At 43.2% G+C, this 16,100-nt stretch overlaps 1 protein-coding gene across 1 annotated transcript in view; it reads left to right on the forward strand.

Annotated features, from left to right (window-relative positions):
* Positions 1-16,100, forward strand: part of LOC111174636 (uncharacterized) — a 102,876-nt gene that overhangs the window by 85,540 nt on the left and 1,236 nt on the right. The window contains exon 4 of the mRNA XM_089912632.1: positions 1,034-15,995. Coding sequence (XP_089768758.1) covers positions 1,034-1,115 — 82 coding nt within the window. The 3' untranslated portion in view covers positions 1,116-15,995. The remainder of the gene's footprint in view (positions 1-1,033; positions 15,996-16,100) is intronic.

Genomic DNA, 16,100 nt, shown 5'->3' on the forward strand with positions numbered 1-16,100 from the left:
CCTTGTAGCTTATTTAATTTATACATAGTTTGTACCTCTTAATCCCGTACCCCTGTATTGCCCCTCCCCCACTCTCTGTAGTGGTAACCACTAGTTCTCTATATCTGTGAGTCTGTTTCTTTTTTGTTATATTCACTAGTTCGTTTTATTTTTTAGATTCCACATATAAGTGATAACACACAATATTTGTCTGTCTCTGTCTGACTTTTTTCACTAAGCATAATACCATCTCGGTCCATCCATGTTGTTGCAAATGACAAAATTTATTCTTTTTTATGGCTGAGTAGTATTCCATTGTTTTTATATATACTACATCTTCTTTATCCATTCATCTGTTGATGGATACTGAGATAGCTTCCATATCTTGGCTATTGTAAATAATGGTGCTATGAACATTGGGGTGCATGTATCTTTTCAAATTAGTGTTTTCATTTTCTTCAGATATATATCCAGGAGTGGAATTGCTGTATCATATGGCAACTCTGTTTTTAGTTTTTTGTGGAACCTTCATGTTGTTTTCCACAGTGGCTGCACCAATTTACATTCCCACCAACAGTTCACTAGGGTTCCCTTTTCTCCACATCCTCACCAGTATTTGTTATTTGTGGTTTTCTGTATGTATTCTTTGGAAAAATGTCTATTCAGATCTTCTGCCCATTTTGTAATCAGGTTGTTTTTTGATATGGAGTTGTATGAGCTGTTTATATATTTTGGATACTAACCCCTCATTGGTCATATCATTTGCAAATATTTTCTCCCATTCAGTAAGCTGTCTTTTTGTTTTGTTGATGGTTTCCTTTGCTGTGCAAAAGCTTTTTAATTAGGTCCCATTTGTTTATTTTTGCTTTTGTTTCGTTTGCCTTAGGAGACAGATAAAAAAAAAATACTGCTACTATTTATGTCAAAGAGTGTTCTGCCTATGTTTTCTTCTAGGAGTTTTATGGTTTCGGGTCTTATGTTTAGGGCTTTAATCCATTTTGAGTTTATTTTTATTCATGGTGTGAGAAAATGTTCTAATTTCCTTTACACATAGCTGCCCAGTTTTCCCAGCACCATTTATTGAAGAGACCATCTTTTCTCCATTGAATATTCTTGCATCTTTTGTCGTGGATTAATTGACCGTAAGTGCGTGGGTTTGTTTGTTTGTTTCTGGGCTCTCTATTCTGTTCCTTTGATATATGTGTCTGTTTTTATGCCAGTACCATACTGTTTTGACTACTATAAGTTTGTAGTATAGTCTGAAGTCGGGGAGGGGATTTCTCCAGCTCTGTTCTTCTTTCTCAAGATTGTTTCGGATATTAGGGGTCTTTTATGTTTCCATGCAAATTTTAAAATTATTTGTTCTAGTTCTATGGCAGCTTAGGGAAAATGGGAAAGGGTTGAAATAAGTGAAGCACAGGGGATTATTTAAGAGAGTGAAACTATTCTGTATGATAACTGTAATGGTGGGCACATGATATTATGCATGTGTCAGAAACCCAAAGAACTTTATAGAATAGCGAACCTTAATGTATGCAAATTTAAAAAATCATTTAGTATGTTGGGTATGCCAGGATGAAATGCAGAATTGTGATAAAACAATATAACTGTGCTACAAATGTGTTAAACAACCTCACTGAAGGGTGTGGAGAAAAAAAGGTGCTGACCTAAGTAATCTCAGAAATGAGTGGAGTCTGTAAGGCTAAAGACAAAATGAACTGTATGTAAGCACTCTACCCTCGTTGATAATGCTATGTCCCAGGGGAGTACAGATGAATGATTTTAATGCCACTGTACATGCATACTGAAACTCAACAATTAAGTAAATGCATGCACAATGGTGGGAGCCAAGTTTGGTTGGAGGTTACAGATAAGTAAAAGGAGGAGGCTGGAATCATCCATGCGATAACAGATTAGAGTTGGAGACATCAATATGGACTCATGTTAGCTTAATATAGACACAGATGGTTATATATAGAAATACTTATAGATATGTGTATATACATGGGTTAGTGTACATACATTTGTACTTCCTTGTTCTGTCACCTGAGAGGACCTAGAGGCAATGACACCCCAGTAGCAATGAGCATACCTAGCCCCCAGATCTTGGTTTCTAATATTATTCTCCAACAAAAGGAACCGGAACTTGGATAAATGGCTGATTTTAGGACTAGGGTAGAAAATAAACAAGATGAGCCTGGAGCGTCTTATAGCGCCAAAAAGAAAGTGCTCAGAAAAACAACAACAACGCAGTGATGGGGATGTGTCAGAGGGACACAGCCACCTGAAGGCGCTCCCAAAGGCCAAGGCTGGAAATGGTAAGCAGCAAAATAAATGAAGTAGTGTAGGGTTGAAACCCAAAGTAGAAACTAAATGAGTCCATACTGATATGAATCAATTATTGAATAAATACATGAAGGAAAATAGACAAATTTTCTGTACCAAAGAATTCTAAACATTTTATGTAGATCCTATACCCTCAGGGAGGTGGAATAGAATTCCCCATGTCTCAAGTTGGAGTTGAACATAGTGACTTATTTCAAAAGAGTACAGTATGAGAAAGGGGAGCAAAGAGCAACTTTATACCAGAGAAACCTGACAACACTCTCTCAGCCGAATGAGGATCAGCGTCCGTAGTGATGTCATATTGATATATGTACACTCGATCTCATGTCCTGAGAATGGCTCTACCTCTGTGGCCTTCTTCCCCAAGCATGTAACCCCAGTCCAGTCATGAGGAAAACAGCTGACAAATCCCAATCGAGGGACGTTCTACAAAATATCTGACCAGTACTCCTCAAAACCATCAAGGGCATCAAAAACAAGGGAAGTCTGTGAAACTGTGACAACCAAGAAGAGCCTAAGGAGACACGACAACTAAATGTAAATCCTAGATGGGATCCTGGAATACGAAAAGGAAATTAGGAAAAAACTGAGGGAATATGAAAAAAGTGTGGACTTTAGTTAATAATGTGTCAATATTGGCTCCTTAATTGTAACAAATACACCATTACTAATGCAGGATGTTAATAACTGGGGAAACTGGTGTGTGGAATATGGGAAATGGCTATACTATGTTAGCAATTTTCCATAAATCTGAAGCTGTTCTAAAATAAAACATTTACATAAAAGAATCTGCAATGCCGAGTACTACCCTGAGAGTCTGATTTAACTTGCCTGGTCTGCAGCCCGACCCTTGGGACTTTAAAAAGCTGCCCAGGTGATTCTAATATGTCGCCAGCAAGTCACTGCTCTAAGGGAAGTGAGGGTTTTTACAACCAGCTGCACTTCTTTTTCCCTTTCTACTTATAATAAATGCTCTGACCTTGTCCCTAGTAAAATAGCAGTGTGACGTAATGATTTCGGTTGTTTGAATAAAGCAGTTCTTTAAATGTACAGCCAGCAGTATGGAACTTAGTGATATTTCCCATTAAATAAAAGAATCTTGTCCAAGGAGCTCAAAATACCATCAGCTGTTTAGGTAAACAGGGTAGGCTAGACTATGCTGAATGTATCATTGGTTTAAATCTGTACATAGTGGCAATGCCTTTCATTTCTCTCTGCAGTGCTATGCCACATGCCATGTGTACATGGAGGTAAAAGATCTGCTAAATTTTAGGTGCAAAGGTTTGGCTTTAATTAGACAGGAGGCTTATTTTCTGGTGTTCGATTGTGACAAATGAGGTAAAAGCATCACGTGCTGGCAAACACAGCTTAAATGTTCAGGGACTTACAACTGACCTGAGCCATCAATGCTTCTCGTGCAGGGAACCTGGCAGCAGGGGTTCCCGGGGATCATATCTGGCACTGGCGATGATTGGCTCCGCCAGTCAGTGAGGAAGGGGTCCTACGGACCCCAGCCCCCCGACCAGCTTCAGTGAAGAGACGGAGACTGAGGTGATGGAGCCCTGGTTCCTCATGCACAGACAATTATGGTACTTAATTTGGAACTGGTGAGGGTATGTGTTTGGACTTACTCTGTTTACTAAAGACTCTTAACAGCCAGGAAATTGCTTCATGTACATTAAGGGATGCAAAAAAGATGTATTTTTACCATCATTTCTCTTCCTCAGAAATAGTCATTAATAGGAATTCCTACTTTTTTTAAACCTATAACACTATTAACAAACGAGAAAACATTTGTTGATTGAGTCTTACACTATTCTAGGCACTGGGGGAGATACTTAAAAAGTTAAAAAATAATGTTGGCTTTTTATTCATGCATCCAAGCAGTGCTTAATTGAGTGTGTATCACATACAGGCATCTGCTAGGTACTAGAGATTTTAAAGAGTAAACAAAAAACTAAGATTGGTCTCCTTTATTAAGAAACCCATAGCCCAAGAACTTACTCTCTAGATCAGCGGCTCTCAACCAGGCGCGATTTTGTGTCCCCCAGTGAATATTTGACAATGTCTGCAGAAATATTTTGTTGGCACTACTGGGAGAGTTGGGGGGACGCTACGGGCATCTAATGGGTAGAGGCCAGGGATGCTGCTAAACATCTTCCAATGCACAGGACAGTCCCCATAACAGAATTATAGGGCCCAAAATGTCACTGTGCCGAGGTTGAGAAACTCTTCAAACCCACTGGGCCCTTCACTGGAAAGAGAACACACTCTCCAGGTGTGAATTCACAAAGCCCTAAAGCCACCTCCTGCCCTCCCTTTACCAGGTGAGGTTGAACAGGGGAGGGTCCCTAGCTGAGGGGAGAGTAAATGTCACTGCCCTGCCATTCAGAGGGGTAATGGTGGCCCTGCTCAGAGGAAGGTCAGCTATTCTGCCATCAAGTCACAGCAGTTCCAACAGTAACAGCCCAGGCCAAAAGACATGTCAGGTTAAATCAGGCTGCATCAGAGAGATGACCTGAGCTTGCTTTTTATTGAGAGCAGCCAAGTTTCTATAGTCAACCCTGGAAATGCACAAATCCTTTTGAATAATATTACTAAAGGCCGAGGACACTCTTACAATTTACACATAACATTTGTACCTAAGTTGAAACTACTGTAAAATTTTTGTGTCATCTTACTTATGCGTACGTATTAACTCTAAGTTTAAATATGAAAAGTGACCTTAGAACCATGCCGTTCCATATAGTCACTAGCCACATGTGGCTATTTAAATTTACATTAGATGAAATTAAATAATATTTAAAATTCACTCCTCAGTCACACTATTCACATTTAAAGTGTTCACGAGCCACATGTGCCTGTTGGCTGTTGAATCGGACAGTGTAGATATAGTACATTTCTGGCATCACAGAAAGTTCTATCGATAGCGCTGTCTTACAAGCCATTTCCAAGGATCCTCACCAGTATTAGTTATTGCTTTTTTTTTTTTTTAAAGGCTTGTTTTCTAGCAGCTGAGGCATCAGGGCAAATGCTTTGCAATATCTCATTATCACTGTCTGTTAGAAAGACACAGACGTGTTCTGCTGGGGGGGACCATCTCTTGTTAGACATGGCGTTTTGTGAAGGTTTATGTGAAGGATGTTGGGTAACGTATCAGATGATTGAAAATGATTTTCCAGAAGGTATAACAATGTAAAATTCAAGTAGATAACCTTTATCAGGCATTTCTGATCTAAGTCAAGTGTGTATTGTTAAATATTAATTCCATTAAGGTGTGTCAGCAGGGAATTAAGACATGTGACCCAAATATATTTCTTTCTAGTAATTGAGTGTAATAGGGAACTAGTGTTTAGTGGATCTCAACTGGGGATGGGGCAGGATGAAGGGAGGAGGGGGAGGGTCGAAATGACCTAGGGAGCTCTTTCTTGCAAAATTCATGGGATGCCACCACATAAGGTTTCTCAGGATGGTGAGCTGGGTGGTGGGTAAGGAGGGTCTTGCACATGTATGTTTTGAAAAAGTTCCCCATGTAATTCCAGTCTAACCAATCCAGTGTATTGTTCAGAGATACGAAAAGGAAAATTTTGTGTCTCTTCCACTGTGTGATGGGGTGATAGTGGGGGTAGGTCGGTGTGACTTAAAAAAGACACCTGGTCCCCACCTCCAGATGTGATTCCATACACTTGGGTGGGCCCAGATATCCACTCAGTTCTCTCTCACTGTATTTCTTTCCAGCGACCTCTGGCCATGCCCGTCTTCCCTTCCCCGTAGGTCATTAAGAATGATCAACTGGGTTTAGAACAACTGCCTTAGGCATTTCTTTCCACGATCAGGTGTGTCTAGCAAGCTTTTGCAAGTGATCACAATCTGTTCTTGGACGCCTTTTCTGATCAGTGCCTGAAACGATGCTGTTGATCAAAGGAGGTGTCCCGTGCACAGAGGATGCACTGGCCAGAGAGGACACTCAGCTGAGGAAATTCAGGAGCCCTTTTCCCCAGAAAGATGGGTCATGGGTGTGTGAACAGCCTAAAAATATTCTCCAAAGGGACCTGATCAAGCCTTTGGATAACTGTTTAGGTTGAGCCTTCAGATTTTGGTCATAGAGCTTGGCTCATTTTGTTAATATTAGGAGACTGTTGCTGTAGAGAAGCCTCGCGACAGTCCAGTCCCATTGACAGCTAGGTCTGCTGATGGATGGAAAACTTCACTCTTCTTCCCCTAACCCTCATTTTTTTTTTGTTAGATAAGAAGTGATTTATTAGAATAGGACGCTTGTGAGGCTTACAAGCAGGCGGGCGAGAGGGTGCTGCCCTGAGAACTTGATGGGCTACATAAAGTAGAATTTCATACTGTATTTTCAAGGCATATCAGCCTTGAATGGATTTGTTTGTTTTTCAGTTTTGTGGGGTTTTGGGGTTTTTTTTCCTGTTAATGGATTTAGAATATCTCTACTATGTTGTGTATTTTCTTCATCCCTGGTTTCAGATTTTCTCCTGGTAGAGATCCAGTTTTCCCTGACATGTAAAATGCTGGTTACCTTGGGATTTTAAAAGTATAAGGTGGCATTCGTCTCATTGGGAAACTATCCAAAACATAATAAAGTCCTTTTGGTGGCATGTTGTACAATATATTATATAAGCAAAAATAGCCCACCTCCTCTAGCAAATGTCCAGCCCTAGCTTCCTACTTCTGTTTAGGACTACAGAATCTGTTTGTAGTGAAGGTGACAAGAAGGGATACAGCTCTGAGGAGACTGGGGCAGGTTGTATTATCAGTAGTTTAGGTTCCTTCTCTAAAAAATCTGTGTGACTGTTTCTCCTTTGAGTCTCTCTGTGCTTTGGATATCAGAGGTGTGAAATGCCCTAGGATTCTGCAAGCCAGTTAGGGTTTGTCTTCTCTAGATTATCTGACTAGAGGGGAAGGAGAAGCTTAAAGCCATGTATAGTTTTGGCTTAAAAAATTTAGCAGTCTTTCAAAAGGAAAGAAGGAAAGGAGAAGGAACCTTAGAGTGACCCACTGGAGACTGTATCATTCATTAACAAATACAGAGTGTCTGTTACGTGCCAGACACTGTGGTACAACGTGCTGGTGTGGCATGATAAAAAGATATGTTTGGTCTTTGTCCTGGTCCCCGGCACCTAAAATCCTTGGAATTTCCAGTGATAGGAGTGTCTTTTGTATTCTAATGAGGTGACTATAGATGAGGTACTTAGAAAGCTTCAGGGTGGGGGCTGGTCCCCAGAGGAACCAACCATGTGACTAGAGGAGTAGAACTTCAGTCCCACCTCTAACCTCTGGGAAAGAGAGAGGGGGGATCGAGTTCAAGCACTACTGACCAAAGATTTAGTAAATTTAGAAGCTTCCAGGTTGGTGAACACGTTGATGTGCTGGGAGGGTGTGCCCTTGAAAAGAGTGTGGAAGCTCTGTGCCCTACTTACTCCTGTACCTTGCCCTATGCATCTCTTCCATTTGGCTGTTCCTGAGTTGTACTCTTGATAATAAAACTGTAAGAGAAAGTAGAGAGCTTCCCTGAGCTGTGAGCTGTTCTAGCAAATTACTGAACCTGAGTAGGGGTTGTGGGTACCTCCAGATTTATAGTCGGCTGGGCAGAATGAAGGTCGTCTGGGGACCCCATTTGCAGCTGGCGTCTGAAGTGGGACTGAGCCCTTACCTTCTGGGGTCTGTGCTAACTCTGGGTAGTTAATGTCACATTGAATTAAATTATTGGGCACCCAGTCGGTGTCAGAGAATTGGAAAATTGGTGTCGGAATGACACAGCTGGGGATAAAATGGTGAACAAGAGCAGACATTTTCTGCTCTTACAAAATTTACAAATATTTCTGAGTTTGTTGGGTTACGTAGCACTCTGCTGTATGTCATCCAGTTGCCCCTCCAGATCTACTCACCCTGGTCTTTACAGGCTGACTCTTATGGACCACGTCAGTGGGCACCCTGTTCTGTCTCTGGTTGAATTTGATCAGTGGAGAGCCCTGGCGGAACACTGAAGGGAGCGGGGTGAGTGAGGTCAGGGTACTTATCCTCCTTACTCCGTCCTTGTGGGGACACCTTGGCAAGGTCCCTAGATGGAACACCACTACTCTTTTCAAGGCAGTCTTCTCTATATGGCTTTCTTTTTCAAGGTTCTGCCAACCCCTCCTCCTTGTCTCCTTGTACCTAGGGTTGGTAACAGTGGTTCAGCTCCCAACCCCAGATTATTGCCCACAATTCCTTGTGGTTTTATTTCAACCTGAGTACACCTTTGTAAAAAGTTCCTTGGTAAATAAGCCTTTGAATTATCTAATTGGAGTATTCCATCTTATGGGAAACCTGACTAATATAAGCACTGTCCATTTAAATGTGGGATTGATGCTTGCCAAGTATGTTGATTTTTGTTTTGATATAGTTGATGCTACTATATTAATGTAATATAGCCAGCTGCTTCTTAAGAAGGTCGCCCTGTCATTGCTTCTTAGCGATGGTAAGATCATATCATAGGGATCCCCTGGTGGCGCAGTGGTTGAGAGTCCACCTGCCGATGCAGGGGACACGGGTTCGTGCCCCGGTCCGGGAAGATCCCACATGCCGCGGAGCGGCTGGGCCCGTGAGCCATGGCCGCTGAGCCTGCACGTCCGGAGCCTGTGCTCTGCAACGGGAGAGGCCGCAGCAGTGAGAGGCCCGCGTACCGCAAAAAAAAAAAAAAAAAAGGAAAAGAAAAAAAATTTTTTTTAAATCATATCGTAGACTAGAATGCTTATCTTCATATTTCCTTTGGCAGGAGAGTATACATTCAATGAGTTAAAGAGAAGGGGAACTAGCACATCAGTTCTGTTTTATAGCATTTAGAATTGCAATTTCAGTTGCCAAAATTCTCTTCTTACCAATTATGATTCTGGCATTAATACTATATTCCAGGCTTTGAAGGTTCATTAATAGCCTGGGATTTATACCAAGATGATAATACTGATGTGAGGTCAATAAAGGTTGCACAAAGTCATTGTTATTAACTGGTTTATGGGTGAGATGGAACAGGATAGTAGCACCCAGTTCAGTAGGTGTGCCTGAAACATATTTTCTTTCATGATAAACACTAGAAAGAAAGAGGAAGAGGGGGAGAGAACACCCAGAAATGAGTTGTGAAGAGAGCACAACATGTGTGCTTTTATTGTTTACAGAGCTTCTGCCATGGGGAACCGTGTCATGAAACTTACATTTGTTATTGCTCTTTCCATCTGAACCCCCCCCCCAGCACCTCCTTGGAATCTGTTATAAGCCAGTTTTTTCAAATGATGAATTTCCTGTAGAAAGGGATGAACTTATCCATTTGTAGCCTTTCATCAGAGTTACTTTGACCCTCCTTTCTTCCTTCTTTTGCTTCCCAAAGTCATTACTGAAATATAAATTTGGATGGCCAGACAGGATTATCAAAGATGGTGTCAGTTTGTCTGTAATCCATTGTTCTGTAGACAAGAGGGAAAGCTTTTCTCAGAAGATGGTACATGTTTACATCTCAGAAGAACCAGTGAGAGGCTGTATTCATCCTTAACCATTAACACTAGAGATAAAAGTAATTTCAAAGGTCATCTGCCCCCTAATGCTATAGGTGAGGAAACTGAGACCCAGAGATATTAGAAGACTTAGCCAAGAACACAGCTGTATTAGTTTGCCAGGACTCTGTAACAAAGTACCGCAGACTGAGTGGCTAAAACAACAGAAATTTATTGTCTCCCAGTTCTGGAGGCTAGAAGTCCAAAACCAAGGTGTTGGCAGGGTTGGTTTCTTCTGAGGCCTGTGAGGGAAGGACCTGTTCCAGGCCTTCTCTCTCCTTGGCTTATCAATGGCCATCTTCTCCCTGTGTCTGGTCTCGTCATATTCCCACTTAGGTGTGTCTGTGTCCAAGTTTCCTCTTCTTAGAAGTCCACTAGTCATATTGGATTAGGGCTTACCCTCATGACCTCCTTTTAACTTGATTACCTCCATAAAGACCCTGTCTCCAAGAGAAAGTTGCATTTTAAGGTGCTGGGGGTTAGGACTTGAATTGGGTAGAGGGACACAATTCAGCTCAGAACAATAGCTGACTAGAATTTTGGTCTTCTGATGCCCTTGTTAGGTTTTTTCCCCTACTACACCATGTGCCTTTTAATATTCTTGTTCCCTTGGACACACAGAAGACCATTTTCTTTTTCACAGAGGTAGGATACAGGGATGTGATTAGAACCTCATATTTCACTGCCGAGGGGATTGGGGAACTAAGATCCCACCAGCTGCGCACTGCAGCCCAAAAATGACCATAGTCTTTAAAAATCACAGCAGATTACATAGTCACCGTCTTTAATTTATTAATAAGTATTCTAAAATAATGGGTTTTGGTTCCTTTCCCTCTGGTTTCATTTTCTAGATGGTGTGAACAGGTATCATTTCTGCGGTCTAGTGTGCTCATTTTGAAGGAGGGAAACCTGATGATCAGAGAAATAACATGATCAGCCCAAGAACACACGTGCAGTCTCCGCTAGGCTAATGTGCTTTTCACCCAGGACAGCAGCTGCGACGTAGAACTTGGGAACAGTGGACTGAGTGGCATTTCTAACTGTCTGCTGACATCCACTAGGGGTACTCATAAAATGGCACGGGGCCTACTTAACCAACCCATACACTGTGTCTCTTGGTACTTAAAAGAGGTAGTAGTTTCTAGGATTTCCCCTCTGTGCCCCTTCCCCTAGCAGTTTCCCAAAGCTTATCTCTTGCCTCACCAGCCTTTCAACATACACCAAGGGAGAAATTTCAGTGGTTAGAGAAATTCGAAAGATGCCACACACCGCACCCCTCTTGTAGCTACTCATCGTGCATTCTGGAATACAGAAGGCTTTGCAATGTCTTTCAAGAAGCAGCACCAAACGTCCTTTAATCAGGTGGATCCAAAGCCATCTGATTAGGGAACCATTTGTCCATGTAAACCTGTAAGTTGCAAGCAACACATTTTGAGAAATCCTGTCTAAAACTTGCATGAGTTGAAGAGATATATACATTGGGAAAGAATTTAGAATAAATTTATAGGAAATAGAGCAAGAGATCTCCCTCTAGATACTTGTGTGACTATTCTCAGAACCTCCACCAAATATTCCTTATGGCTAATTAGCAGGGGCGGAATACTAAGCTGGACTGGCCAGGTTTTTCACTCATTAGGATCTTTCTTTTTTTGTTTTGTTTTGTTTTTTTTGCGGTACGCGGGCCTCTCACTGTCGTGGCCTCTCCCGTTGCGGAGCACAGGCTCCGGACGCGCAGGCTCAGCGGCCGTGGCTCACGGGCCCGGCCGCTCCGCGGCACGTGGGATCTTCCCGGACCGGGGCACGAACCCGCGTCCCCTGCATCGGCAGGCGGACCCTCAACCACTGCGCCACCAGGGAAGCCCCATTAGGATCTTTCTTAATTGTGAGGGTGTGGGTGACTGTTTTTTGTGTATATGTATGTGAGCGAAATGGGGAGAGAGAGGGAGAGTGTGTGTGTGTCCCGGAGAATCAGATGGCTTAAAAAAGAAAAAAAAAAAAAGTACTGGGCTCACAATCAGAAGGCCCGATATGTTTCGGCCTTTGTCATGGATGTGAGATGTGACATCTCCACTAGTGAGTATGGGTGTTATTGCACAAACCCCATCCCTCTGTCACAAGGCAGGCCTTTAGTACCCGGCGGGCCTCCCTGTACACTGGGGATCTCAGCAAATACTGTCTGAAGGTGAAGAGGGGGAGGTCGTCAGGCTGATGACGTAACGTCTAAGCGCTTGGGTCACCGCAGGGGGGGGGCAGAGTGTTTGGTCCACAGGGCTGTCATTCCTGAAGGAGATAGGAATGGGTTGTCTAACACCCTACAGCAACCATGCAGCGCAGCCTGATGGGCCGTGCAGGGTGCTGGTAGTTAGATGCTCCTGTAACGAAGACCCTCTGGTTTTGAATAACAGACATTATCTTTGAGCCAGCTTAAGAAAAAAAAGAAAATATATTGGGTAGCTATTTCAGCATCTGATGGAATTTAAACACTTGGAACAGCCAAAGCTTCAGGAACTTCAGAAGCATGATGGCTCAAGGCATCTGCTTTTCACTCTCGGTTTATGTGAGCCTCAGCTCTAACTTTGGGTGAAATGTCCACTCCAGGCCATTTAGTTATGATATATCGGTTTGTTCGGCAGAGTGCGGCAACACCTCGATCTCACGGAAAATGGGTCTTTTTCTCCAGCCCCAGGGGATGCAGTGTGACAATATAAACCAGTCACCGTGATCTCATTGCCCTGTGTCAGGAACTGGTCTAGGGGTGGCCTTGTGACCCAGTACTAAGGTAGGAGACGGAAATAGAAGGGGGCTGGATATGGATTCTGGAAAAGCTTTTATTTTCCCGATAAGAAGGAACAACAAATTCACAAGGCACGGCTCTTTCTCCCTTTGCTTTTCCCCTTCTTTGGAGTTCAGACGTGATGCCTGGTGGTGCCGCAGTCATCTTGTGAGTGTGATGTGACAAGCACCAGATGAAAGTTGTGTGCTAGGAGCAGGGATTTTAAAGGAGGGAGAGCCAAGATGTCTTTACAGTAGGGCTGCCACCCTGACACCGGGCCCAACACCTCCTGATTTGTTCTCGAGAAAAATGATAACCCCTTCGTTGAAATTACAGCGCACTACAATAGGTTGTTGTTATTGTTGTGACTTTGCAGCCAAAATCATTCCTAAAATATAGATGTCGGGAGCCAATCCCTATGGATCAGAGAATGATTCTCAGATCTTTAATGGGGGAGAGGACAGAGGACGGCTCATGAAATGGGGAGAGGTGTCTATGAAAGCTCCCCTGGAGCCGTGAATTCTTACCACTGCTACACAGCACAGAGAGGGGAGCCCTCTTTGGGCTGGTCCACACCTCTCCTAGATGGAATTAACTCATTAACTAATGCATTCATTTTGCTAATTTTTTATTGATCGCTTATTATCTGCTAGATATTTTTCTAGGTGTTGAGAGCAGGTTGGAGAAGACACAGGAGATGTTGGTTCTCATTAACGTTTTACAGGGGAAATAGACAATAAACCAGAAAAATAGATGAACAGAATCATTCCAGATAATGAGAAGTGCTATATGAAATATAAAATGGAGTGTTGTGATAGAGAGTTTGGGAGGGTGTGTGCATAGAAGGCTTAAGAAAGCGATACTGGAAATAAAACTTGAATTGCAGAAAGGAGCCAGCTGTGTGAGACCCGGGGGCCAGGCTTTTCAGAAGGGAACAGCCAGTGCAGAGGCCCTTAGGCAGGGATGAGCACGGCGTGCTAGAGGCACAGACTGAATTATTAATGGGCGTCCAGTGCATGGTGATTCGGGAGGCCACCCGTGCTCATCTCATTGTGACCGCACTGGCCACTCAGCTTGCGGGCATTATGATGGATCTCCAGGTTGCTGACAGGGCTCCATGCTGCAGAGGTGACTGTTCCTATCGTCTGCTTCAGGCTGGGATGGGATGCCTGGGGGAGGGTCCATGTGACAGACTGTGATCAGAGTGACTGATCACGCCCTTTCCCTGTGAGAATGGACCCATCGTTCTCAGCCACAGCACGTAGGCTCCCCAGGGGGCTGGCTTCCCCTGGAATGGGTCAACCCTATTCTGGAGGGGCTGGCAAAGCATTCACCTGGCACACAGCTGCTTCAGGACCACACTCCAGTCACTCCCTCAAGTTACATTTGCCACATTTGACGTGTCTGCCTGTGGAAAGACCTGGCTCTGGCTCCCAGCCTGCTATGCCTGGTCATACCCAGCATCGTTTTCAAGTGATACTTATCAGTGAAGCAGTCACATGAGATCATAGGGCTAGAAGCTCCCTCAAAGGTCGTCCTGTCCTGCATTCCTCATGTGTCTGGCATTACCCAGAACAAAAGTGCTGGAATGCCACCACCCCCATTTCTAGCAGGTTGCCTGCTAAACCAGATACCCACCTGGTTCCGGTGCAGAATCCAGGCCCCTTTAACACGTAAACTTGGGGGCAATGAATTATATCTTGGAGCTGTTAGATTTTCCCATGGATCCTGTGTGATTGGTGGGACCCTAGGCATGTGTTCACCGTAAGAGGGTAAGGTGGTCCGCAAGTAGCCAAACTACCATTTAAAAACGCTGGTTCACTTCTCCTAGTTCCGGGATGAAACAAATCACACAGTATCAAAGTTGGAAGAGACTTCAGTGATTAGTATCCCTCCTCTTATAGATGGGGAAAGAAAAGGGAAAATGACTTAACCAAGGTTAATATTAATTCTGCAATAGAAGGCTTTTGGGCATTCACATGAGTCTTTCATACATGTTTACAGCATTTTGTTGTTTCGCTCTGACTTGTGGAATAAAGGGAAAACAAGTTCCTGGGTCAACAATGCGAGTGTGTACAATCACAGTTCTCTGTGCCTCTATTTGACTCGACTCTCGCTACCTATGTAGCAGGAATTCTTGTTCTCATTTCACACATGAGGAAGGTGAGGAAAATGAATCCATGTAGTTAGTTAAGTGGCAATACTGAACTCAAGCTTAAGACTTCTGACTTTTATCTGATATCATTTCCAAGTCCATCTCCATTTTCATTCTCTGGGGGTTGAGGGGCATAACAGAAATTAGCCATAACTTAGGTAGGGTAGAATACACAGGAGCCCTGAAGCTAATGTTCTAGGTTGCTATGAGCCCTAAGGAAAGGATTCTGATTTTTATCAAACCACTGTCACCTTCACTGGTGTGTGAATACTTCCCTCTTAGACCCCCTGTATCTGACGTAGAGGCCCCATGGCTCCTAACGTAACCTGGTGCTGTCATTTCAATAGCTACCTTCACTTATTTTAAATAGCACCTCCTGGATAAAGTGTGGCGTGTGTTACAAGCCCAGGCTGTTAGAACCAACTGCCTAGGTTCAAATCCTGGCTCTACCACTTCTTCTGGGTGACCTGAGGGATATTACTTAACCTTCTGGTATCTGTCTCACTTTTCTTACCTGTAAAATGGGCTAGCAATAGTGCCTTCCCGAGAAGAGTAGGTGTTCAGTAAATGTTAGTTGTTGCTATATTGGGTCTTGAGACAGCAGGAGGAATTCTGTCGCAGATCTGAGTTTTCTCCAGCAGTATGAAAAGAATACTTTCACAGCTCGTGATAACAGGTAGGCATTCCAGGGTGAGAAGTATCTAACAACATAATCATATACCGTTTACTCCTTGACTCCAGAGAAGGTTTGTTCCGGGCACTCTACTACAAGAGTTATCTTCTTCTCCAACAGCAGAAAGCTTTGGTTCATGCACCTGAAAAGCTGACCCGGAAGTCATGCTTAGAGAAGAAAAAGAGGGAAGAGCCTCTTAGGTAACTTGAAGAGCATAAAGGATCCAATGATAAAAACCACTGCCCTGAAGTGACGTGTGCTACTTTCAGCTGAGGACTCAACTGCTGACATGACACCCTCGAGATCTCTCTTTTTCTCCTCTGCCATCACATCCCAAAATCCTCCAGAGTGGATGCTTCATCATCGTGGGTTTGGAGCTAAGATGATGACGATACTGAGAAGAGCCTGGGGCAGACTCACTGTGAAAAATAAACTTTTATTGTTTTAAGCCACTGAAGAAAACAGAAAACACTGCCCTGAACTTTCCAAGGTGTAATAAATCTCTCTGCAGTCATTGCCAAGGTATCATTTGTCTTCTTGTTTTTGTCTTAAAATAGACTAGAAAAAATGCTAACAAACCCCTTCCCATTAGATTGTGTATTTGCACTTAAAGGCTATGAAATGCCA

This window comes from Delphinapterus leucas, chromosome 6, assembly GCF_059928025.1.
Source record: "Delphinapterus leucas isolate spDelLeu-1000000601 "Yukka" chromosome 6, BTC_Dleu_Yukka2, whole genome shotgun sequence".
NCBI classification, from domain to species: Eukaryota; Metazoa; Chordata; class Mammalia; order Artiodactyla; family Monodontidae; genus Delphinapterus; species Delphinapterus leucas.